Source organism: Spinacia oleracea, chromosome 6 (genome assembly GCF_020520425.1).
Source record: "Spinacia oleracea cultivar Varoflay chromosome 6, BTI_SOV_V1, whole genome shotgun sequence".
Taxonomy (NCBI): Eukaryota; Viridiplantae; Streptophyta; class Magnoliopsida; order Caryophyllales; family Amaranthaceae; genus Spinacia; species Spinacia oleracea.
The window spans coordinates 36412796-36439888 of NC_079492.1; the positions used below are offsets into that span (position 1 = coordinate 36412796).

Consider the following 27093-nt stretch of genomic DNA (forward strand, 5'->3'; position numbering starts at 1 on the left):
TTAGTGCTACATATCTCTAAAAATGAAATGCACCTTCTGGTTTCTGTGTGTACATTTAAAAGATACGATGACAAGAATGTCAGGCAAATTACACAAAGAGGCTACATGAGATCAGTGTGTGAAATCATGCTTTTAAATTTCAATAGGTAACTCAAACAGTAACATACAAAGACCGATGATGCTCTTGCGTTGCCCCCGCACTGTCGAACCCGAGTCGGAATCCAATTAACCTTGCTGCCAACTGTCAAAAACAAAACAACAACAAAAAAACATTCAAAGAAGTGATTCCTAATCATGCATACAACTGAATTATAAGGTTTGATCAAGGTCGAACAAACGGGGGGAAGGAGTGTCAAACATTTGTCATGTAGGCTGTAAGAGTACATGACTCGAGTATCGTCGAGTTCCATGACATAGTTAACAGAATTCCCAGGGACACCGTTGCTGTCTCCTGCACTAGTTGAGCCCCAGCACCAGGTCTTACAACACTTACCTTCCATGACAAAAAATGCTCGATCATCTAAGGAGTTAACTTCCACCCAATTCCTTACCTTGATATCCAACTCCCAAACTTTTATAAAGTTATAGCAAAGGTTGCGACCATATCTTATGAATCTTCCTACACAATATACCTTACCACAAGATTCAATCAGATTCATGTGTCGACTAATCCATTCGATAGATCTGGCCATTCTAATTCCAAGTTCTTGATGGTGATGGAGTTCGTAGCATCCACTTCTATAGTCACAACAGTCCACTGACTGGGAATCTGCAGGCGTGCAAACCCCAAAATTTAACATAGTTAATTTCCTAATCATGCATACAACCCTAGAAATATCATAACGTACTTTAACAAAGGAAAAAAAACGTTTTAGTTAATGTTGTAATCATAACGAACTTTAACAAAGGGAAACGTTACGTTGATATGATGTGTTACCTCAGATTCAGTATCTTGATTATCTTGAGCGTCAACAGAAGTATCGACACCATCGATAACAGCGATGTTATAGATGACATTGTCAAGAACAGCTGGGTAGTGTAGAGCTACTCTTCTACCATCAATCTCAGGTCTTACCTTGACCCAAGTAAAATCACTCGTTATAGGCCTGCAAAAGAAGAAAAGACCATAAAACATCTTACAGAACATTCCAAATTAGAAGTGATTGATCAAATAGACTATTACATTAATAAGTGGAGTATAAGGTATTGGAGTTATCTGTAAATAGCATACAATTTTAGTAAACACAGTGCCCAAACTATGATAAGCTTGTGGAATGACACCTTCTACTATGTCAAATATCTGACGAACTGCTCATGGAACGACACTAGCCTCAACACAGACACTAAAGTTCCTTAACATGTATAGTTCAAGTTTTCATCACATATATTGATATCAAACATAGAAGCAGCAGGCAAAACTGAAAAAGAATGATGCTTAAGAAAATGCATACATTATTGTCGGAAAGACATCTCTCTACGTGACTAGTGAAAAAATAGAAAAACAAATCTGCTACACATCTTCCTTTTTGTCTTTGACACGATTGAGATGAAATCAAAGACCATCTAGCTAAAAAAAGGCAGTTCGAAAGTCCAGAAAACTAGCAGATTCATAAATAAACACTATATGGAACCAATTAATTTAAAACTAAATCAAAGGTCTGGGATAGTCTTACCACTTTACTGGCATACTCCTTTTGTTCTGTCATACTAAAAATTAAAAGCGGGTGAACACTACAGAATAGCTATCTAGCCAAAGGCTCAGGCATATATTTTTTGCATCACTATATAAACTGATAGAAAAATATTAAAGAGGTTCGGTGATTCCATGAGAATGAGGAGATGGATAATTTGCCTGCTATATACATGGATATTGACTCCGATGAACACTTATCCAGCAATTTCTTACAAGGAATTAACAAAATAGAAGACAAGGAAACGGTTCCATTAGAAACTTAGAATCAAGCTGAAAGGAAGAACCAATTATCCTTCCCTAATTCAGATTTCCTTATAAGAATGTCTAGTCTAGGTGTTCAGATTTTAAACAATTCAATATACATGTATGAAATTAAGAATCAGAAAACATTGCAAAGAAAAAAACTAGAAATTAGAGAAAGAACTACACTATAATACTAATCTCACACCAAATAATCAAAGAGTATATATAAACAATCAAAATCAACAATGAAATTAGAACATTAGAATCAAATTAATATAATACCACAAATAAATCGCAATGATTGAATAACAAGCAGCTTAAACTTAGAGTATCAACTTATAGAACATAAAAACCTCAAAACTTTGAATTATGTCCATTCTGCAAATTTTGAATGTTCAACCTCAATTAGCATGAAAGTGCAACAGATCAAATTCAAAAGTACGATAGTACCTGAAATTGAAGGTTGATCTAAAAGGAACGAGTAACTCCAACACAGACCTCAGATTGTAAGAGTCCGTAGATTCTCAGTCCAAAACCCTAAATAATTAACCTAAAACAGCAAATTAACCGGAATTTAGTACCGAGTTTTCAGTACACTCAACAAATTATATCGACGAACGTATATTGTGTCTAATTAACAAATTCTGGTTCCATTTATGGATTTTTTGTATCAAAAATCATATTCAATAAAAATACACTGAATTCTGAGGTTTCATGCTAGTATGTTAACACATTATCGAATCTCGACAAAACTAAAATCAATCATCCAAATACCAGAAAAATCAATCATTCAAACATAAATATAATCAAACAGAGAAGATGATACCAGAAGGTCAGTATTTGATAGAAATCGGATATTTTTCGAACAAATCTTCAAGCTAACGAACTCAGGAACGAAGAAACTGAGAAAAGTCGACCAATTTTTTATTAATAAGAGCCGGAGAATCAGGAGAGAGAAAGCAGCATCCATTACTTTGGGATTTTAGGATTCCTCGCCATTTTGGGGATTATGGGTTAACAGGGAGGATTTTAGGCGTGTGTTTTATTTTAATTTTTTCATTAAGTGATTTTTTCAAAAAGCGCGATTTTAAGAAGTCGCGTTCTGTGTTTTATCAAAGAGGGCAACTTCGCAATTTTCGCCTTCATTGTCCTTTGTTTATAAACGACGACTTTGATATCGCCCTCGTTGATAGTGTCGTAATTGCCCTATTTGACTATTTATATGAAGACGATGTTAAAATCGTCCTCCTTACTTAAAAATTGTCGCCCTCTTTGCTCTTCATTTTTGTAGTGTTTATTAATTGGGGAATGAGTGTAATTCTTGTTTAAAAAAGTGTGAGAGTGGTATGGGTGGACACATCGCGCGCGCGCCGGGCCGGGCTCGGGCCGTGGGCCATGGGGAAATTCATTCACATAAAATACGAAAATACATTTCTTCTCTCAAACAAAAAAATTGCTCTCGGTTTTGGGCATATGTTCTGACTCCATCCGGCTTTGTGAGTGCACACAACGTCGGAGTTGCGCTAATCCTGGAGGGCGACCGCATTATGTTCTACTGCACTCGGAGGTAGTGCGGAATCGTCTTTTAGGACAGTGGGTGTCCACGACGCAACAATTGTTCTTCGTTCAGTTCATCGAATCAGATAAGTTTGTTATAATTTTTGGTTTAATCGCAACAGTTGAATTTTAGACGAAATAGATTATCATGGATGAGCCTAATTGTTGCAAATGTGGGTTTTGCGCGAGTTGAATTTTAAACGTCAAAGGTAGTCATTGATTTAGATTTTTTCTAGTACATAACATAAGTATGGTTTGTGTAATAAACAATGCATCAAACCATCAATAGTGTAGTAGTGTTCATTTTAATTATTTCAATGATAATCATTGTTTTTCGAACGTTATGGATTTAACATTTGGACTTGTGAATTGTGATCATGGTATTTTTCAAATCAAAATTATTGTCAACATATTGTGAGTAGTTCGATGTCAAAAATCATGAAGAAACAAAAATTAGAAAATGCATATCATTCTCAATGGAATATGGATATAGAAATATATATAGTACTCGTTTGAGATTAAAGGACCTTAATGGTAAATTGTGTACCCGAATGCATTTAATATTCTAATATTCTCTTACATTGTGATGAAAATTCATAGTATTATCTCAATTAAATTCTATTTCTTGACCTTAAATTATGTTAGAATAATGCCTTGAATCGGTCAAGCCCCTTATTTAGGGTTATCTGTTTTGGGCCTATTTTCTGGGTTTTTCCGTATCTGTCTAGAGAAAACTATATAAACTATCTAGGTCATAAACTAGTTGTATTCTGTAATCTGTACTCCTCGAGATCAATAAAACTTTCATCCCCTCTGCATGTGGACGTAGCTAACACATTGTTAGTGAACCACGTTAAATCTATGCGTTCTTTATTACGTTATTTAATCTTTCTTTGCATCCGTTATAACAAATTATATTTTGGGTGCTTGTCGAACAAGTCTAATTATTAAAGGTGTACTAAAATTTCATGACCTTATCATTTAAGGTTTTCAAAATAGATTATCACACAAAGCCGGTTGACTTTTACTCTTCTAACCATTACTTTGACTCTTAATATTATAAACCGTGTGCAAGTAAAATTATAAAAAATGAATATTTGGAAAATACATATGGATACGAATCTAACGTGACCTCACATGACTAAAGTTTCCTTATGTACGAATCACAAAAAATGGCCAAAGTCATAGTGTGAATAGTGTAAAAAACAAATGGTGCGATATTTCTGGAACGGAGGAAGTATATGGTGTTAATATTGAGATTGTAAAATTCTATAATTTAGTATGTGATTGTCCGATAATGAACAACAATGATGTTATTTTGTTACAAATGTCATTTACATTATTATATTTAATTTTATTCTTCAACATGAACACCTAATATGAAGCTAAAGCAGTACTCCGGCCGTATATTTCAGCTACGATAGCTAATTTAGGGAATTAGGGTTCACAATGTCTAATTCTGCTATATACCTACTGTTACTTTGCAACTTTACAGGCTGATGATTGTTGCCTTGTTGGGATTCACGAGTCGGATACCAGCTTGGTTGGTTAGTTCCTGGCTATTCGATCATATCTCCAATTAAGGGTGGATTCACAATCTCACATATACATATGACGTAGTATTAGTATATAATGCATGCACCGAGTTCTTGTATTATTGTATTAATGATAGGTATGATGTGTCTGGCAGAAACCTTCTCTTCTGGTAGCTTTGACATTGACGTGTACGGCCATAATCTAGTGGATACTGATTACTTAAACAATGTGGTTGCAGAACCAACAACAGCTAAAATATCAAGCATTATTTTTCTGAATGAAAAGCGGCTCAACCCAGGATTCATGAAAGTCCAAAGACCAATTAGAATTTCATAGTCAAGCTAGGTTATCATCCACCACAAAATTTGTAGCATAGAAACACCAAGTTACAAGATCCGAGATTCAATGTATATGATTTCTCCTGTACGAAACATATATATATATATGCCACCACTAAGAAGTAAGAACCAAAGACTCGTAGTTTTCTGATGAGCAATCATAGAGTTACTGATTTCACAAAAGTGTGCAGTACTAAAAATTTACTTGGAAAAAAATGATACCAAGTTGAGGTCGACCATAGTTCTAAGAAAATATACCCTCCCAAAGCAAAGGACGATTCCTGCAGTTGCACCCTTGTACAAGGAGAGAAAACCTTCGTGTGTAAATTGTAATTATCTCACGAAATGCATGCACCCAAGACTTGTATTTTGTTGTTGCTTCCCCGCCTGAGTTCATCATCATTCTTCTACTAACACAAGTCACTGGATAAAATACTACTGGAAGACTAAATAGCATCAAGTCAGTACGCGTCCTTGCTGAAAAAAATGTACTTGTATCCTGCATACGGTTGGAGAACCAGAACCAGAACCAGAACCAGAACCAGATCAACCTCCAGTGTAAAATAGTAGTGAATTAAAATTGCAAGTAATGCCATACCAGATCAGTGTCACGTTGAGCATCCATTTTTTTCTTATTGAAATGCCATGCCACCATTCCGAGAATGCTTAGATTGTATCCTATGTATAGTCCAATCACGCCAGCCGATTTAAGTGTTTTCTTCCACACATCGAAAATACCAGTGAATTGCCTGATTGCATTAATTTTTAGGAGCAGAGTCCAAAGAAAACTCAACTCTTCCAGCAGCTTCCACATCATTGGCAAGACGAGTACGAGCATAATCTAACGGATACTGAAATAAAGTCGCACAACAAACTGCAGCTTCAAACTTAAAATTGCCATACTTGTCACTTTTGTTATCACCCACGTTGTGCCAACAGTTCATAGTGATGGAAAGCGCCAATGCCTGAATGAAATGTTGAAATAACATGAAATACTTGTGTTGAGTAATGAGGTTTTGATGATTGTAAACTAATGATGATTATCTATTTAACATGTGTGTCAAGATGCGCGCAGGATGAACAAGTTATGATTGAAACAAGAAACAAGTAACACGAGCAATGAGAAGTTATTGTTCACTAAAGTGAAGATGGCTACGTCATACATGTTGTTTATATGTAAATTAGCATTTACATTGGTAAACTTCATGTGGTAAGTACAGTGACAAAGGAAGAACGAAATGATACTTTATATGGTCCAGCAGGAACAACCAGAAAGAGATCAGAAACTGTTTATCAGAGTTCCTAGTTGTCTGACTGTTCCTGTTCCTAGTCACATGTACGACATGTACTTGTATGCGTTAATAGAGTTTAGGAGTGCATATAATACTTTCATATTTGCATCCTAATATGTTTGTTATACTGTAGGTAAGAGTCCATATTGGGATAAGTTGTTTATTAGACGTAGGATTTTGCATTAGTCTAGGTCTCTCATATTATCCTATCATAAGTACATATTGTTGTATGTGCTTAGGACTCTTCATATAGTTAGATATGCATTAGGAGTCTTCTAGGAATGCATTGTTAGGTTATGATTCATATGACAGTTCATAAATCATGCGGAAAAAACCATAAAGCCAGGAAACATATTATTTACACATAATCATTTAGCATAGTTTAGATGCATACTCTTTGTTGCGTGCCTTCCCTAACTGCGCCCGAACCGAACAAGAACAAGTCTTTAGGACTCCAAGTGTCGTCCCTCCGTAGATAGTCCACAGCACGTCCGGATCCGCCTTAAGATTGACCAACTAGAATCGCCCTTAAGGTTCTAATATTTTCGGTTAGGTAGGCAAGAATATTGGCTGATTTTTCTGCTTAAAAATCTTAGTTTTGAATACTTAAAAACTTGTTGTATAAATAATGACCCCTAGGCCTTTATTTATAGAGTTATGGAAAAGGAATCGTAATCCTAGTAGGATACGAATTAATTGAAATTAGAATCCTACATGAATTCTATTTAATTAATTTATCCAATTAGGAATAGAAATTTAATCATACACTGACTCTTGTAGATTTAGGAATCACGCATGAGCACAAACTCACACACACACGGCAGCCACAAGGGCTGCCCATGCGCGTGCGAGCAGCAGCCCACGCAGCGCGGCCCACGCATCCGTGGCCTTGGCGCGCGCTGGGCCTGCCTTGCGGTAGGCCTGGGCGCTGCCTTGGCTGCGCGCGTGCTTGCTGGGCGATGGCCCGGCTTCGTGCTGGGCCTTCGTCCGGCAGGCCTCGTCCGATGCTAATTCGTACGATACGCTTCCGATTAAATTTCCATTTCCGGAATCTATTTCCGATACGAACAATATTTAATATTTCCGATTCCGGAATTAATTTCCGTTTCGAACAAATATTTAATATTTCCGTTTCCGGAATTATTTTCCGATTCCGGTAATATTTCCGATTCTGACAATATTTCCGTTTCCGGCAATATTTCCGATTCTGGTAATATTTCCATTTCCAATAATATTTTCCGATACGTACCATGTTTCCGTTTCCGGCAACATCTACGACTTGGATAATATTCATATTTCCGATACGATCCATATTTCCGTTTCCGGCAATATCATCGTTTCCGGAGTATTCATTTCTTGCCTGTGACGATCTTAGCTCCCACTGAAACCAAGATCCGTCGGTTCCGAATATTCATAGATGGAGTATTTAATGCCATTAAATACTTGATCCGTTTACGTACTATTTGTGTGACCCTACGGGTTCAGTCAAGAGTAAGCTGTGGATTAATATCATTAATTCCACTTGAACTGAAGCGGCCTCTAGCTAGGCATTCAGCTCACTTGATCTCACTGAATTATTAACTTGTTAATTAATACTGAACCGCATTTATTAGACTTAACATAGAATGCATACTTGGACCAAGGGCATTATTTCCTTCAGTCTCCCACTTGTCCTTAGGGACAAGTGTGCATTTCCTAATTCCTTTGTCGCTCGATGCTTGCTCTTGAACATAAGGTAAGAGTTGTCATCCTTATTATGTCCAGAGGTGTTCCTCGGTTTCAGAGTTCAACTGATCAAATAAACAGATAATCATAGCCTATGATTCATCCGAGCACGGCCATGCATTTCACAGTTTCTAGCTCTCCGAGTGGCCTTGTACAACTTTTAAGCATCTCTTCCCGATTTATGGGAGGACAATCCCAATCTTGCGATCTTGAGATTAGACTTCGTTTGATAGGTGATTACCTGAGCGTTGCCTTTATAGCCTCCTTTTACGGTGCGACGGTTGGTCAACGTCAAAGCAACCAGTTCTCAAACAAGTAATCTCAAATCACTCAGGTATTGAGGATTTAGTGTCTAATAATTTAATGAAATTTACTTATGACAGACTTTCATCTCTTACAGTAAAGTTTCATAGGTCTTGTCCGATACTAGTCTTCCCAAAGTAAGTATCTATGCAAATGATTATGACATTGCCATGTCCACATAGTTCAAGAAACAGAACTACTAGTCATCTTGCATTCTAATCGTCTAACGTTTTCTATGCGTCCAATTTTATAGAAAACTCCGATTAGGGACCATTTTCAACCTTTGACATTCAAGTTCACTTGATAGACATTTCTTAGTCACAGGACTGGTCCTGACAGTCTATCTTGAATATATCGTCAAATTGAAGGGACTCATCATTTAATACTAAACCAAGATTAAATGGAATATGAAAATACATTTCATATGTGATAAATGTTCAACCCCATGTTTTATAACCATGGGCCTTAAACCCATCTTCTAAAACAATTCATGGAATTCAAAGCTATGCTTGATTTCCAGTGCTACAACGTGAGTGTTGCTTCTCACTTGTTGCATAGGTTTAGTTATCATGCTTTGCCAATCTTAATATCCTTTTCATCGAATGTTCTTCGAGATATGATGATAAGATCTTTTCGAGTTTGTTTATTATGTGATCTAGTCTTTCTTACTTCGATGGTGGTTTTACTCACTTTGCAATGAAGAACCATCAAGTTAGCAGACGTTTTTCTTGCTTCAAGAGTGGTTCTACGCATTTTTCAATGAAGAATCATCAAGCCAGCAGATAGGTGATCTACCCAAGTTCAGTGAAGAACTTTAAACAACCCTGTTTTATTGCTTCTTAGGCAATAATTACTTTTACTTCAACTTTATAGGTTGCTAGTGATGCTTTGTTTGGATTTACCTATCCAAGCAGTTCATAGATATGTGGAAGACTTTCCAGCTGTATCTTAGAACATAGAAATTAATATTTTAATTTCCCACGCAACAACTCATGGTCTCCAACCCATGTTGCCATTTCAAAACACGATGCTCTATAGCTCGTCCTTGTCAATGGTTAACTCCAAAGGGGTCTTGCTTGATCCTTTGCCAGTGTTTCTGCGTGTAGCATCAATATTTAGCATATCTTTATTTCCTTGAATCAAGAACTATTCCTATGTACCTTTTCAAGTACCATAAGTATTCTTGATCTCAATCTAGTTGATCTTCACTTAGATCAATAGAGATTGGTATATGTTCGTCATGGCTAAAGTCATACGATACGTTTTTGGCGATCCTCATATTATATCATACATGATAAATTCTTTTGCAGAATAATTCCCAATTGAATTCTATTCATGTAACTTTAGCTTATTCAATTTCAGCAGATACTGAATCCAGCTAAATTCTTTGACATATAATATAGGTTAAGAATCTCATTTAGACTCTTTGATGTTTAACTTAGTAAATGCTTATACATAGTTCAAACATCCTTTACTTAGATTTATTCACATGGGTCGAATATCTCCAATGGAGACTTTCGTGTTTGATTTAGTAAATGCCATTACTTAATCCAAAACAATATCATAAGATTTTTGCAAATAGATCTTAATACCCAGTATGTACTAAGTTTCGCCATGGTCCATCATTGATGAATTATTTCAAATCTAAGTCATTAGCATTTGAATGTTATTTCACAATAGAGAGATATGTGTGTAATACACATAGGACCAATTAAGTTTTAAGTACTCCCACTAAACTTCTTATATATCTATAAGAATCATGTACATTTTATGAAACTAAAATACTTATTAGCTTCACTAAAATACATTTCTAATTCCCAATTGCTTGCTTAAATCTGTACTTAGATTTCATAAGCTAGCTTTCCTTTTCATGCATTTATTTGGATCCACAAATCCTATGACATACCATGTACATAGTTTATTCCAACATTTGATTGAGGAATACGTTTTGTCATCTAATTGCCATATGTACCAATATGCAATCATTGCTTGAATTATAGACTTAAGCATTACGATTTTGCATGAGGTTTCAACACAATCCATGCCATGAATTTGCTTGTAACCTTTAGCAACTAATCTAGCTTTGTGTGTGAACACAATTCCATGTTTGATGGTTTTTTATCCTTAAAACAAACTTGCAACCAATAGGTGTGAAACTATTCTTGCAAATCAACAAAATTTCAATTTTGTCATCAAAACATTGAGTATGTTTTATGGCCTCTAACCATTTAAAACATTTGAGTCTATATATGGCCTCTAACCATTTTAGGGAATCTAGGTTTCGTCATAGCTTTCTTACAAGTCATAAACTCATTAATCTACATGATAATAGTTTGACTGCAAGTTGTAGGTTTCTTCACTATCGAATAGAAGAATCTCATAGTTTCATTGACCAGAACTCTATGTTTCCTTACTATCTAATAGAAGAATCTCATAGTTCCAGTGACTTGAACTCTATGCCTACTTGGGTATAGAACATCAAACAATAGAACATCAACAGGCACTTTGAGAGTCCTTTGAATATTCTATTCTCCTTGAAGCACTTTTAAAGTCTTCTAAGAGATGTCTATTCTTTAAAAGCTACTTCTAAAGTCCTTTCAGAATAAGTTCGGATTTTCTGAAGCACTTCGAAAAGCCTCCGGAATGTCCGTTTATGTTTGTTGTTCGCCTCGAAAACTTTCGAGGTCTATTTTCTCCCACTTGTCATTTTGGAAACGAATCTCCAAAAGGACATTATTTCGAGCAAACAAACATTATGTTCTCAAAAATTCGTGGTAGAAACAATACCCTTGTGTCTCATTTGAATAAATCACAATGAAACATATATCTAGACTTGGGCCTTAGTTTGTTGAATAACAAACACTAAGCTCCCACTGAGTTTAGCAACTCTTTAGATATATATAATTGAAAAGATATCCTGAAATTTCTTTTCAATAGCTTTGACGAATTTGGTTTAGTTTGGTGGTAGTTGAGCATTTTGTTTTAGAAATTATAGGAAAAGTCTTTATGATTCATCATTGATCGAATCAAGTACTAATTGACTTCGATCATTCCAACGTAGATATGCCATATCTTATGGAGCTAGATTGTGAAATTACAACACACAATCATTGATGATCATATTTGGTCTCAAGTAATCATCAACATGATCTAACCTAGATCTTTATGATTTCTTGCCGAGTGGATTTTATACTTCTGAATCTTTGAACTAGCCAAACAGATTCAACTTATATCACATTTGAGTAAATAAACCTATATTCACTCAAATCCATGTGAAATAATAAAGTCATAAAACCTTTCTTTAGCTTTGAACTCTATCGTCTAGGCGTTCTAACAATAGTTCATATTCTTTGTTACTTTCAACAAGTAAGACTAGCTTGTCTTAAGTTGATCTAGAAATCAACCAACTTTAAAAAGTCCATCAAAATAGAGCTTATGAATGTTAACTTGTTGATATGGTCTAAGCAACAATGCCAAAGATTTAATGGAACTCAAATCAAGGGTTTGATTTGAACCTAGTAAAGTTCTTTAAAGAGTTGTTTGTTTTAATCAAGCATATTGACTCAACCAGTAATTGACCATTTCATTCAAATAAACAAACAAACAAGCATTGTTTTTGTTCTTCTGAATGTGAGTCTTTCTGTGTTTGAAGCAGAAATTTAGGTATGCTGATTATGGAACAAAATAGCCATTAAGTTCCAGCCTTTGAAAGGTCTTAAAACAAACTAGATGACCCTACAACTAATGTAGCATTGCCATGCTTCATTTCCCACTTGTAGGTCATTAGTGTATCCTAGCTTCCATTGTTTGAGTTATTACCGAAGTAAGAACCTCAAGCGGTATATGATACCAAGGAAGTTTGATTGCTAGGTCACTTCTCTTTAAACATAATTTATAGGTAGAAACGGAATCGTAAATTCCTTTCATTTGTTCCTCGTTTTCTTATTTCTTGTACCCTTTCTTATAGTCTTAAGAATTGAATTCTTTAGTGTTGACTTTTATACTTTGTTAGACATGTCCAATGTCACCAACAAGGTTCTTTACCATTTTAATTTATGTTGAATATTCTGTTTCAACTAGATGATCTTACCAGAAGCTTCTAAAGTTCTCTAAGTATCGATCTATTCGAATGTCTAGGGACTAGACTCATTCGAGAAATAAATGGACAAAGATATTAGGTTGTTAACCATTGGTAAGGCTGAGCGTTTAAACTCAATGCTTTATGATCTCAAAACTACATTGTATTTTGAATTCACAAGCACCAATTGGTTTGCCATTCGACTTTGATATTCGAAAACAACCATAAAAGTCGATATAAGAAACGTACATTTTAAATTGCTCACTTTCTCTCTTTTCCGTGAATCGTTCTTGGATTCACTACCAATCGAGGAAATTTACTGTTACCTTTCTAAAAGGATTTATTGCAGTGCAAGATATTTAATTATAAACAATAATTAAAACATACATTGAAGCATGCAAAGTCTAAACATTTATCATGAATAATAACTTGAAATTAAAGCAACCATGCAATTCAAACAAGTTATTAGCATTTTATTCGATTATATTGTTCCGGCAGGTGTGAATAAAATGATTCCAAGACCCTAAAACCATTGAAGAATTAAGCACAGTTTGTCGACTCAATTCTAAAACATTTTAGGTAAGCAAAAGCCTTTTGCTAATAGTCTAGAAACTATTCTTGGTTGATAGGTACGTCTAAGAACTTATTAGGTAAACCTATCGAATTTGCCACGACATAAAAGGACTCCTTACTTATATCGTTGAGTTTCACCAAAACTAACATGTACTCACAATTATTTGTGTACCTTGCCCCTTTAGGACCAATAAGTAACACCTCGCTGAGCGAAAACTATTACTAGATTGATGTAAAGGATATCCAAGCAAGTGTATATTTTGGCATGGCACCTTTTAACTCAATTTTTAAGTTTGGAACTTAAGGCTCTTACTATGTTGGTTAGATTTTAAGTGAACTAAAATCCTTAATCATGCAACATAATCAAGCTTTTGATCTCATGCATTTTAAGACATATTTAAAACAATAAATAACTTAAAACATGCATAAGATATTTGTGATCTAGTATGGCCCGACTTCATCTTGAAGCTTTGACTTCAAAGTCCGTCTTGAAAATCTCCGTGGGAGGCACCATTTTCTTCAAATAGGATAAGCTATAACTAATTACAACTATTTGATGGTTCGCAGACCATATTTGAATTGAAAAATAACTTTGGTACTTTAGACCAATTACATTCAAATTAATGGTACGCAGACCATATTTTCTATCCTATTTGGGCCATACTAGTCACTTCATAACCTGCAAAACAGTACATATACAATATATACCATTCACCCATTCATTATCATGAATGGCCCACTTAGCTGGTTAGTAAAACACATTATGCATCACGTAAACATTTGCAGCAATTAATCAAGGGCACCAATAATCTACCAATTATTCAGTCCTTATTAATTCTAATCAAGTTGTTTTAACCTTAAGGATTTGTAGACCTAATCAAGAGTTTATGACTAAAAAGCGCTCCCACTTAAACCAATAAATTCATATGCTTTACCAATTTTAAACATAAAAATGTATTTCTAGTCTAACCGGAAACATACAAATTTAATTAAAATTTAAAGCTCATATAAATTTATAATTGAATCCAAAAACTTTAATATAATTTCAGTCGTTATTTAAATTAATTCATGATTTTAATTTTAGTAAAATAATTAGAATAAATAACATTTATTATAATTACAATATTCAAAATTAAAATCCAAGAAAATAATTCAAATTATTAATTTTAAAATTAATTAAAATTACGTGAACTGAAATTTTCAAATTAAACATTCAAAACGATCTAATCGTAACGCAAACACCCTACGCGTTGCACGCCCATGGACCGTACGCACACAGCCATTGCTGGCCATGTGCGCGCAGCCCATGCGCTCGTCGCATAGCTGCTGCTTCCCTATCGCAAGCCTCCGCACACATCGTGCTCGCTGCGCGCGCCAACGCTCATCGCACGCGAGCTATCGCTCGCAGTGCGCGCGCGCGACATCGCTCGCTGGGCGCGCGAGCCATCGCTCGCTGGGCGCGCGACATCGCTCGCTGTGCGCGCGACATCGCTCGCTGGGCGCGCGACATCGCTCGCTGTGCGTGCGAGCCATCGCTCGCTGGCGCGAGCCATCGCTCGCTGGCGCGCGACATCGCTCGCTGGGCGCGCGACATCGCGCGCTGTGCGCGCGAGTGATGCTGGGCGCAGCGCTCGTGGCACGCGAGCTTGCGCTCGCTGCGCGCGAGGCAGCGCACGCTTGTGCGAGGCAGCGCGCGCTGTGGCGCAGCTCGCTTGCTGCCCACACGCGACTGCCTTGGCTCGCTCTTCGCCCATGCCCATTCGTTCATTGCTCGTGGCATACGACACAAGGCAGGGCTGCTGCCTTGTGCTCGTGCACTACGCCCTTGCTCATTGCATTCGTGCCGCACGGGCGACGAGCTCCCTTGCTCGTCGTCGCATGCCCGCATTATACAACACCCCTTAAGGGTAACACGAAGCGTCCATTGCTTCGTGCGTGCAAGTTATATGAACGAATCGCATAAAAATTTAAAATTTATATTTAAAATTAATGACAAATTAATAAATATTATTAATTTCATAATTTTAGGGCGAAAAAATCGAAAATTTATTATCCAATTGATTTCCGATTGTTATGGATTCAAGTCTAGGTCATAAAATTTAAAATTTATCGTAAATTTACAATTTTTATGGTGGTTTTTAATCATAGGTTTCTAATTAAATTACAATTAATTATGAAAATCAAATTAATTCTAAATTATTCTAATTTTCAACAAATTAATCATAATTACAAATTAGATTGCATAATTAACAAGACTAGGCATTCAAACTTGTTAAACATATGCAGTAGGTCAATCAAAAATTCAAGATTTATCAACAAGAATCGCAAATATTTAATTTAACATCTTAAATTTACGAAATTTTGCATTCGAAAAACTAAAACCTTCGAAAAGTCATAGTTAGGCTTCGAATTTGAGAATTCTGGGTTCGGCAGAAAAAAAACTATTTTTGTCAAAATTTTAGAATGCCTTTTACATGCGGAATTGACACAAAAATCACTCAATTCGGATGAGTAACGAAGAAACTGCCGAAAAACTGCGTACGTATAATTAAATAAACGCAATTTGCAATTAATTAACAATTACGAAAATTAATCACCCCTTTTAATTCTTGCAAATTTGTAATATTTAACCATGTTCATGCAATTTAGATTATGAAAATAATAAGGGGCTCGTGATACCACTGTTAGGTTATGATTCATATGACAGTTCATAAATCATGCGGAAAAAACCATAAAGCCAGGAAACATATTATTTACACATAATCATTTAGCATAGTTTAGATGCATACTCTTTGTTGCGTGCCTTCCCTAGCTGCGCCCGAACCGAACAAGAACAAGTCTTTGGGACTCCAAGTGTCGTCCCTCCGTAGATAGTCCACAGCACGTCCGGATCCGCCTTAAGATTGACCAACTAGAATCGCCCTTAAGGTTCTAATATTTTCGGTTAGGTAGGCAAGAATATTGGCTGATTTTTCTGCTTAAAAATCTTAGTTTTGAATACTTAAAAACTTGTTGTATAAATAATGACCCCTAGGCCTTTATTTATAGAGTTATGGAAAAGGAATCGTAATCCTAGTAGGATACGAATTAATTGAAATTAGAATCCTACATGAATTCTATTTAATTAATTTATCCAATTAGGAATAGAAATTTAATCATACACTGACTCTTGTAGATTTAGGAATCACGCATGAGCACAAACTCACACACACACCTAATATGTTAGATTTAGGAATCACGCATGAGTTTAGGAGTGCATATAATACTTTCATATTTGCATCCTAATATGTTTGTTATACTGTAGGTAAGAGTCCATATTGGGATAAGTTGTTTATTAGACGTAGGATTTTGCATTAGTCTAGGTCTCTCATATTATCCTATCATAAGTACATATAGTTGTATGTGCTTAGGACTCTTCATATAGTTAGATATGCATTAGGAGTCTTCTAGGAATGCATATCATAGCTGGTGTCATTTATCATATATTATGATGTATTGTAGACGGTTTAGGAGTCTAAGAGTTTTAGTTTGCATAAGCATTTTAGGAAAGATTAAATGCTTAGAGATTAAGCTTTCATAATTAGTATTATGCGTAATATAGGACTGTTTAGATTCACTGTATTTTAGGTATTTGAGTCACATAATATTTGCCATACATATTAAAGTTCTTATTAGGGTAGGAATATTATTTATGTATTAATATATTATATTCCATATTATCCTATGTGTATTTTAGTCAAGCAAATATTATAATATATGATTTATGCATATCTATCATACTTGACTCAATATCTAACGTGGTTTATTATGCATGCAAAGAAATGATAAATGACGTGTGTAGGTAAGACTTTGAAGAAGACCCAAAGACTTACAGGAAGAACGAGGATTCAAGAGTTAGAGAATCCAAGAGAAGAGGAACTTGGACTCGAGGAGAATTAAGAGTACAAGTACAGAGAAAGAGAAGAGAAGAAAATCTAGTAGCATTAGTGTGCTTAATAGATTTGTTTTAGAAACTGAAAGTTCGGAGCTGGTGGAACAACGTACGTGGAACAGTGTCAATGACGAGGGTACTGGTCCTAGTCTGCACGTAGTATATAGGATTGCATGAGTATAGTATTTAGATCACGTTACCTTAGAGTTTGCGTCCTAATAGAAGTCTAAACATAATAATACTAAGTCATGTACTAAGGAGTTTTAGTATATTTAGGATTATGTGTTTGATAGTAATTAGGATTGCATTAGTTAATGGTTAAATAATGTTTATCTTGTTTAAGAGTCATGATAGGAAAGGAGTGTCGTTTAGATAGAGTTTTCATTAATATATCTACTGCATAAAGAGATATTATTCGATCATATGTTTGTTAGAGTCTTAGGATAAAAGTCTATCATGATAGAGTTCTATTAGGTCTAGGATTCCTAAATAAAAGATAAACATAAAATATATCTTCTAGGGTTAATAGATAACATGCATCACTATATATACTGCATTCATAAGTCTAGGAAAATTGTCTGACTTAGTGGTGTTACGTGCTTAAGTTAAATCTACATTATAACCCACGTCAGTACCGTCAGTTCCTGTTCCACATACGTAGTTCCTGCTCCAGCAGAATTCCAGATTCTATTTGTTATTCTATCTTTTATACTTGAGAGTTGGGAAGGGGTTTGAGTGAACCTTGTAATTGAGAGAATCAGCTTGAGTCGAGCTGAAGAGTTGAGAGAGAAGATCTCTAGAGAGATCATTGAGAAGGAACGGTTGAGGGACTGTTCATAAGGGAGTTGAGTTTAGGGAACTGTGATTTTCCTAATTAGTAAAAGGGTTTAAGTCCCTACGGGGCCGTGGTTTTTCCTCTCTATTAGGGTAGAGAGGTTTCCACGCTAAAATCTCTCTTGCAATCTCTTAATGTTTTTAATTCCGCGAAAAAGTAGATCCAACATCTACAAACACTAATTCACCCCCCCTCTTGTGTTGTTCATCTAAACTAACAATTGGTATCAGAGCCGGTGCTCTATATTTTACAGGTAATCCTGATGAGTGATCCGGGAAAAGATGAACAAAGTTATGAAAGAAACAGTTCCCACAATTCTGCTGTTCCTGATGGACGAAAAGGAGGATAGCACGTATTTGATGATGATGATTAACACAAAGATTGAAGAAAAATAATTGGAGGTAAATTTTCAATCTTTATGATATTATTTATGTTCGCTCTTAATTGTTAAATATTATGAACATCATACGTTATATATTATTGGCCATATGTGTGTTCATTCCGTAACGCAGAAATAGAAATCAACGATTGATTGTGAGCAACCTTGAATTAACCATGTTCATTTACAAGTTTTCAATAGGGCTTTGCTTTAAATTTAAAATAGTTCTTGCGGTTTTGAAGAGGAACAAAGTGGTCTTGTTTGTTTCACAATTCCAGCAAAATTAAAATTTTCTACTAGTCTTGTCGATATTAAAAATATTTCTATTTTTCCAAAAGGTTTGAAATATAATTTTATTATCTTGAATCTGAAAAGTTTGATTTTTAAATAGATTTTAAAAATTGCAAAGAATTTGTTTCATAAATATTTTACCAGGAACATGTGTGCAACAAGACTTGTTAAAAGCAATATTGATTTGAGATATCAAAAATTGTTTTTGCAAATTGTCGAAAAGGTCATGTAACCTGAATTGAACCACGTGACCATGAACACCAAAATTATTGAGATGGAACTGAGATTCGTTGTTCCTTGTGTTGTTTTCGGTAAAACAATTTTTGGTTCCAAAAGAGTTTTGAAATCTGTGTTTAAAAATTATTGAACTTCTTCATAATGCAAATAAAAAGGAAAAATCAGATTTTCAAAATAAAATTTTCAAAATTTGAATTTACTAGGAACAACCTATATATCGTTTATGGAACAAGTCATATCAATTTCAAAACACGTTTTACGAATCAAAATAAGTTTCTTATTGGTGAAGTGTTGAACACATGTAGAGAACTTATATGGAAAATTCCGACTTTGAGTTTTGAATTGACTTTGATGGAACTAAGACATGTTCCTACAACTGTTTCTAGTAAAGATGACCTTATCTATTTTAAGAATTTGAAATCCGACTTTAACTGTTTTAAATACGATATTTATGTGTCGTCAATGGAAGAGAAGGTTTTCAAATCATTTCAAAAATTATCAATCTTCATCTCACTAGAAACAGTACAAGGAACAGATCTGGAGGAACTGATTGTTCCTACTTATGGGAACTGAATTATTTAAGCAGTGTTATTTTAATATTTTCAAGGTGTATGCCTAAAGTCAAGAAGGTTATGCATTATGAACTATTTACTTATTCAGTACCATATGAATGCATAATTAATCTTGTTAGTATTAGTAGTATAGTAAAACATGTTTAAAAAAAAAAAAAAAAAAAAAGGCACATCTGACTACTCCTACTAACAACAAGGGACTCAAGCAAATTTGAGTACCCAAGACCAAGAACTGATCTATTTTGCAGGCCATATGTGAGAAAAGACAATATAAAGCTCATGACAAAAATGTTATTCATGCACATATTTGAAGACATATAAGTGTGTCTCACGAAAAAAAAAACTTTAAAAGAGATTCTAGCAGAGAAGTTGTGTTACATGTTTATATCATCATGCAAGAGATCTATAACGAAGAAATGGACAGCAAACAAATCACACAAAAAGGAAAGGAAAGATGGTGTATCCCTTAAGGTCCGTTGAAATATCAGGAACAGACGCAGTAGGAACTGGATAAGGAAACAGTAAAAAGTCAAATCCAGTTCCTCCACAACAAGTCAGTTCCCTGTAATCAAGATGGATGAAAACAACGAACAAGCTCATATGGATCAAATTGAAGTTTCCAAGACTATGATAAGGAGAATGAATTATGAGTGATATTAAGAAGGGAGCTTAATCAAAATCCTTATTTACTTTGTGTGAATTACTTTGTTTCCTTTATTTCTTATATTATTAACTTCACTTTGTGTTTGGTTAGTTGTGCAAATTAACGATAAGGTTTTGAAGGAAAAGAAATTGAAGCGTTAAAATATGTTCCACGTATCAAGGGAACAGAGACCAAGATTTGGCGGAACGACTGAAGTACTTAAGAATACAGGAACGAAAACCAACGTATCCATAAGAAGGCTTTGACGCTGACGCACAAGTTCCTGGTCCAACTCATGAGGAACTCAATTTCAGAAATATAACAGAAGTTCGGGAACAACTCTCTTAGTGAATGGACAACAAGGAACATCAACAAGGTGTACTGTTGTAAGTACAAAAGAGACTATCAAAAGGGAGTATTCACGTCTAGAATTTTCTGTATATTTATGCTTTAATATATATTTATTTCTTGAAGACTAACCTACTAACCTTATAATTGCACAAAAGATTACATTTGGGTCTTAATTTTAGATTACATCATTGTGAGCGAAAACAAAGATGCTTTACTGGTTAATAAAGACCCCAAACTGGCCAATGCAACTTATTCCTCAGATCTACGAGAGACAAACCAAGATGAAGAAGCATGGTCAAGCATAAAGACCAAAGGAAATAGAACGAGTTCCTGTTCAGATGAAAGAGGAACAGGGAACAGGGAGCAGTTGAGACGAACCATTCAGCATCACTTAGAGCGTTCCAGCAAAGAAGAAAAGAACGCGAACAAGATCTCAACAAATTAAAAGGTGTCACAAGGAGCAACTGGAGTACATGTGAAACTAACACTTAATGAAACTCGTAAGCAAGCCATCAATGATCAAACCATATCCAATGTTTTCAAGCAAGTTTGAACCATGTGAGGTATAACACTCTTACTCATATTAATGATGTGTCAAATTGCATGAATATCGCACCATTTATTTTAAGCAACTTTCTAAATGCTATTTCATGTGAATAAATGCTTTTGATGCTATCACCAAGTAGTAAAGGAACAAGACTTGCTGAAACTAACATGAGCATAAAGTACTCTTTTCCCAAATGAACTTTTTCGTTTAGGGCCCTTGTACACTTTTCAATTGAAGTAAATCATGCACGCCTATAAGTCAATGTGTCACACTCAATTCTCATGTTTTAAAAGACATATTCACTTGCCCAAAATTATTAGAGGACTCGTTGAGAAATTTGGATGTTGTCCCAATACAAAATTCCTAAGTTGCCAAAGGAACAATGAAAGAAACGTTGAAGGAACAAGGCAGTAGTGTTCCTGAAATATTGCACTTCTTTTTAAATCTTTTAGAGGGAACAAACTTTCAATACCAATATCATTCCCCAAGTCAGGTTTGTGTTTTCGTGATTGGGTTGAGCCTACCCAGGCCGAGCCATTAGCATAATTCTACAATCTTATGATTGTGGGTGTGTGCTAAGTTCAATCATACTCTACAATCCTGATCTTGTCTTTCTCCATATCATCTTTCAATAATTTTGAATGTTCTTTCCTTATCTCATATCATATGTGTACTCTACCACTTCACACTCTCACTACCCTTGAACTCCAAAAATATATTCTTCTTTCCTATGGTTCGACGATGCATGAAGAGTAATAATTATGAATATGTTTTGAGAGGGAAGTCAAATATGAAGTAGAAGCAGCGGGTTATTATTTATCAATAAAAGCTTTGAAGGAAAATCACCGTATGATGTACGTATCACATAGAAATTTACTAGGTATCATATGGAACTTCACTTCTACAAGGTTCCGCATGAAAGAAGATGGTAAGGAACTCAGGGGGAATAAGGTAGGGAACATTGAACATGATTTTGATATTCGATGGTGGAACTTATATTTAATGGTAAGTCCTTTCTATATTACTATATGATCTTATACTCTAGGAAAGCTCAAAATTTTGTAATGACGCCTTTGTTTCAAAAAAAAAAAAAAAAAAAAAAATCAAAAAAAAAAAATCAAAAAAAAAAAATCAAAAATCAAAAATCAAAAAAAAAAAAAAATCAAAAAAAAAAAAATCAAAAAATCAAAAAATTGAAGCAAAGGTGATCAATTCTTGTACTTTATTATTTTCTCCTAGAATTCAATTATTATGAAGAATATCAATGAGTTACAGAAATTTAAACTCATACACTCGTTGAGCAGTAAAGGAACAGACGGTTCTAGGACCAGGAACAGGAAAAGGAAGCAACACTAATGTTAGTTCCTGTTCCACTAAACTTGGTAAGTTGAACAGCCACTGCAGGCACTGATTTCAACAGTCAGTCCATGTTTCCCTATGATGTCAGTTCCTTATGGAAGATTGGTGATATATGGGAACTTGGTACGATAAGGTGCTACATACAAAGAGATGGAGGTGTGTTGGGTTTGGTTTCATATTCATTAAAAAGCTCTAATGATTGTTGAGGACCTCATTTAAAAGAAGAAACCACAAACACATCATCTACCCTTGGTTCCCTCTACTCGATTATTCACCAAGCCTTTTCTTCACACCATTTCTACTTAATTCTCGCCCTTGGCAATTAATAATGAAACCATTTTCTTCTAACCTTTTTTTGATATTATTTGTCAAGTTACTTCATTGCTTCTAACATTGGGTCTTTGGATTGTGAATTGGAATTATGTAGCAACAACATCCTTAGTTCAAAATTGGAAACTCGAGGACTTTTGGGACAAACAAGTGTCTAACCTATAAGGTGGTGTGTGTGACATATAAACTCAGGGTGTGTATGGTTAACCTAAAAAGATTGTGTGCAAAGTAACCCTTTTCGATAATGCCAAAAGGGGGAAGAGTATGTATGATGCTTATTGTTTGATATAATACAATCTAAATCCTTATCTATATGGTGTTTATTAGTATTGCTCTTACTATGTCATTATACTTGTTCATAAGTTGTTGGTTTACAAAATTAAGGGGGAATAAGTGTAATCGATTTATTGCTTAAATTGTGATAAGCATCATTAGTTTGTCATCATCAAAAAGGGGGAAATTGTTGAGTAATGAGGTTTTGATGATTGTAAACTAATGATGATTATCTATTTAACATGTGTGTCAAGATGCGCGCAGGATGAACAAGTTATGATTGAAACAAGAAACAAGTAACACGAGCAATGAGAAGTTATTGTTCACTAAAGTGAAGATGGCTACGTCATACATGTTGTTTATATGTAAATTAGCATTTACATTGGTAAACTTCATGTGGTAAGTACAGTGACAAAGGAAGAACGAAATGATACTTTATATGGTCCAGCAGGAACAACCAGAAAGAGATCAGAAACTGTTTATCAGAGTTCCTAGTTGTCTGACTGTTCCTGTTCCTAGTCACATGTACGACATGTACTTGTATGCGTTAATAGAGTTTAGGAGTGCATATAATACTTTCATATTTGCATCCTAATATGTTTGTTATACTGTAGGTAAGAGTCCATATTGGGATAAGTTGTTTATTAGACGTAGGATTTTGCATTAGTCTAGGTCTCTCATATTATCCTATCATAAGTACATATAGTTGTATGTGCTTAGGACTCTTCATATAGTTAGATATGCATTAGGAGTCTTGTAGGAATGCATATCATAGCTGGTGTCATTTATCATATATTATGATGTATTGTAGACGGTTTAGGAGTCTAAGAGTTTTAGTTTGCATAAGCATTTTAGGAAAGATTAAATGCTTAGAGTTTAAGCTTTCATAATTAGTATTATGCGTAATATAGGACTGTTTAGATTCACTGTATTTTAGGTATTTGAGTCACATAATATTTGCCATACATATTAAAGTTCTTATTAGGGTAGGAATATTATTTATGTATTAATATATTATATTCCATATTATCCTATGTGTATTTTAGTCAAGCAAATATTATAATATATGATTTATGCATATCTATCATACTTGACTCAATATCTAACGTGGTTTATTATGCATGCAAAGAAATGATAAATGACGTGTGTAGGTAAGACTTTGAAGAAGACCCAAAGACTTACAGGAAGAACGAGGATTCAAGAGTTAGAGAATCCAAGAGAAGAGGAACTTGGACTCGAGGAGAATTAAGAGTACAAGTACAGAGAAAGAGAAGAGAAGAAAATCTAGTAGCATTAGTGTGCTTAATAGATTTGTTTTAGAAACTGAAAGTTCGGAGCTGGTGGAACAACGTACGTGGAACAGTGTCAATGACGAGGGTACTGGTCCTAGTCTGCACGTAGTATATAGGATTGCATGAGTATAGTATTTAGATCACGTTACCTTAGAGTTTGCGTCCTAATAGAAGTCTAAACATAATAATACTAAGTCATGTACTAAGGAGTTTTAGTATATTTAGGATTATGTGTTTGATAGTAATTAGGATTGCATTAGTTAATGGTTAAATAATGTTTATCTTGTTTAAGAGTCATGATAGGAAAGGAGTGTCGTTTAGATAGAGTTTTCATTAATATATCTACTGCATAAAGAGATATTATTCGATCATATGTTTGTTAGAGTCTTAGGATAAAAGTCTATCATGATAGAGTTCTATTAGGTCTAGGATTCCTAAATAAAAGATAAACATAAAATATATCTTCTAGGGTTAATAGATAACATGCATCACTATATATACTGCATTCATAAGTCTAGGAAAATTGTCTGACTTAGTGGTGTTACGTGCTTAAGTTAAATCTACATTATAACCCACGTCAGTACCGTCAGTTCCTGTTCCACATACGTAGTTCCTGCTCCAGCAGAATTCCAGATTCTATTTGTTATTCTATCTTTTATACTTGAGAGTTGGGAAGGGGTTTGAGTGAACCTTGTAATTGAGAGAATCAGCTTGAGTCGAGCTGAAGAGTTGAGAGAGAAGATCTCTAGAGAGATCATTGAGAAGGAACGGTTGAGGGACTGTTCATAAGGGAGTTGAGTTTAGGGAACTGTGATTTTCCTAATTAGTAAAAGGGTTTAAGTCCCTACGGGGCCGTGGTTTTTCCTCTCTATTAGGGTAGAGAGGTTTCCACGCTAAAATCTCTCTTGCAATCTCTTAATGTTTTTAATTCCGCGAAAAAGTAGATCCAACATCTACAAACACTAATTCACCCCCCCTCTTGTGTTGTTCATCTAAACTAACAACTTGTTTCTCATAACTCTATCACTAAATCCTAAAGAGAATACCGATCGAATTTGGAGATTTACTTACCTGAGTAGCAATGGCTTTGTAAACATTCAAACTGTTTCCTCGCCACAGGGAAATGATCCCGTCCTGTTTGAGTGTTCTATAAAAGCAGTCCTCCATGCCCTTGTAAGGAGTAGATAAGAAACCAGATTTAATCAACTCATTCTGATTTTGTATCAGGAGATGGACTCGTTCAATGGGCGCCATAGTTGTGTTAGCAGCAACAGTGTATATTCCTTCCGCCAAATGGAAAGCTATCAACACTTCTTTACTTATAGGCTCCTGATTAGATGCTACTGGAGGTAAAGGCACTGGATGTGAAAATCGATGAAATTTCCGGTAACTGTCGAACAGCACAATTATCCCATTACCTTGATTCATGTCAATTGTCAAAACAAAGTTTGCCTTGCTCCTACCTAATCAATGTTATATATTTCTGATAGAATATGGAAAGTATTGAGTCAACAATATTTTTGTAAATAATATATTTTGTAATTATGTAGTTTACCTTAGGCACAATATTAGGAAAAATAGTTGCAATTAGTTGCTAGTCTTCAGCCGTGAATTACGTTGTAAACTACTGTATATTAATCTCCTAAGATAATGAGAATAGCAAGGAAATAATCTCTTTCATGGTATCAGATACTAGGGTTTTCTCCTTCTCATCTCCACATTCTTCTTCCGCTGCCCTAGTCTTCCTCTTCCCTCTCTAATTTTTTCCTTCAATCTTTTCGTGTGCTCCATCCATGGCAGACACCAAGTTCCACCCGGCCTTGACTGTCTCCAACATCAAGAATCATATTTCGATCACTCTTGAGATGGACACGGAGAACTATTCGGCTTGGGCCGAATTATTCAAACTTCACGCACGCTCTCACCGTGTTCTTTCCCATATACTGCCGACTGGGAAGGAACAGGCTCCTTCCACCGACGACGAGAAGGAGTTGTGGTCCACCTTGGATGCCACGGTGCTTCAATGGGTGTATGCAACCATCTCCAATGACCTATTGCATACCATCATCGAAGAAGATATCACGGCAAAGGAGGCATGGGATCGCCTCCGTAACATCTTCCTCGACAACAAAAATTCTCGTATTGTAGCCCTGGAACAACACTTTACTCATGTTAAGATGCGGGATTTTCCGCATGCTTCTGCATATTGTCAACGACTCAAACGTCTGGCCGATCAGCTCAAGAGCGTGGGTGCTCCGGTCAGCGAGAGCCGTCTTGTTCTTCAACTTGTGGCTGGCCTCACCGAGGCATACAAGAATTTGGGCACCAATATACGGCAAAGAAAACCCCTAACGCCGTTCACCGAAGCCTGCTCCAGTTTGCGCTTGGAAGAGAAGGCGCTGGCTGACATGACCGACGAAGCTCCGGCGGCTATGGTAGCTGCCACTCACTGCGACTTTGAGGATTCGCAACCCCATGACCACTCGGGCCATCACAACCACCACAACCGCGGTAAGAATCACCACAAGAATCGTGGTAATGGTGGAGGGAAAAAGAGTGGGGGTGGACGGGGTTCCGGCGGAAACGGCGGCAGACGCCGTGGTGGTAGCCGTAGCTCCGGCGACGCACAACAGATCCCAGCACAGCAGTGGCCAGCTCCTCCTTCGTGGCCTTGGGGATGGATGCCACAATGGGCTCCTCCATGCCCATACCCAA

General features: G+C 35.7%; 1 protein-coding gene and 1 long non-coding RNA gene across 3 annotated transcripts; both read right to left on the reverse strand.

Annotated features, from left to right (window-relative positions):
* On the reverse strand, positions 1-3063 carry LOC110804231 (uncharacterized). Of its 2 annotated transcripts, XR_002537667.2 has the most exons (5): positions 2763-3063; positions 2387-2486; positions 938-1106; positions 633-769; positions 1-241 (listed from the first exon to the last, which is right to left on the reverse strand). It is a non-coding gene; the product is annotated as an uncharacterized lncRNA (long non-coding RNA). The 2 variants fall into 2 exon arrangements; XR_002537666.2 differs by having other exon boundaries at positions 1-769; positions 2763-3060.
* Positions 3064-6125: 3062 nt separating this feature from the next.
* On the reverse strand, positions 6126-25825 carry LOC130463070 (ADP,ATP carrier protein 1, mitochondrial-like). The gene is made up of 2 exons (XM_056832097.1): positions 25450-25825; positions 6126-6332 (listed from the first exon to the last, which is right to left on the reverse strand). The coding sequence occupies exons 1-2, from the start codon at positions 25804-25806 to the stop codon at positions 6126-6128; spliced, it is 564 nt and encodes a 187-aa protein (XP_056688075.1). The 5' UTR covers positions 25807-25825.
* Positions 25826-27093: the final 1268 nt, after the last annotated feature.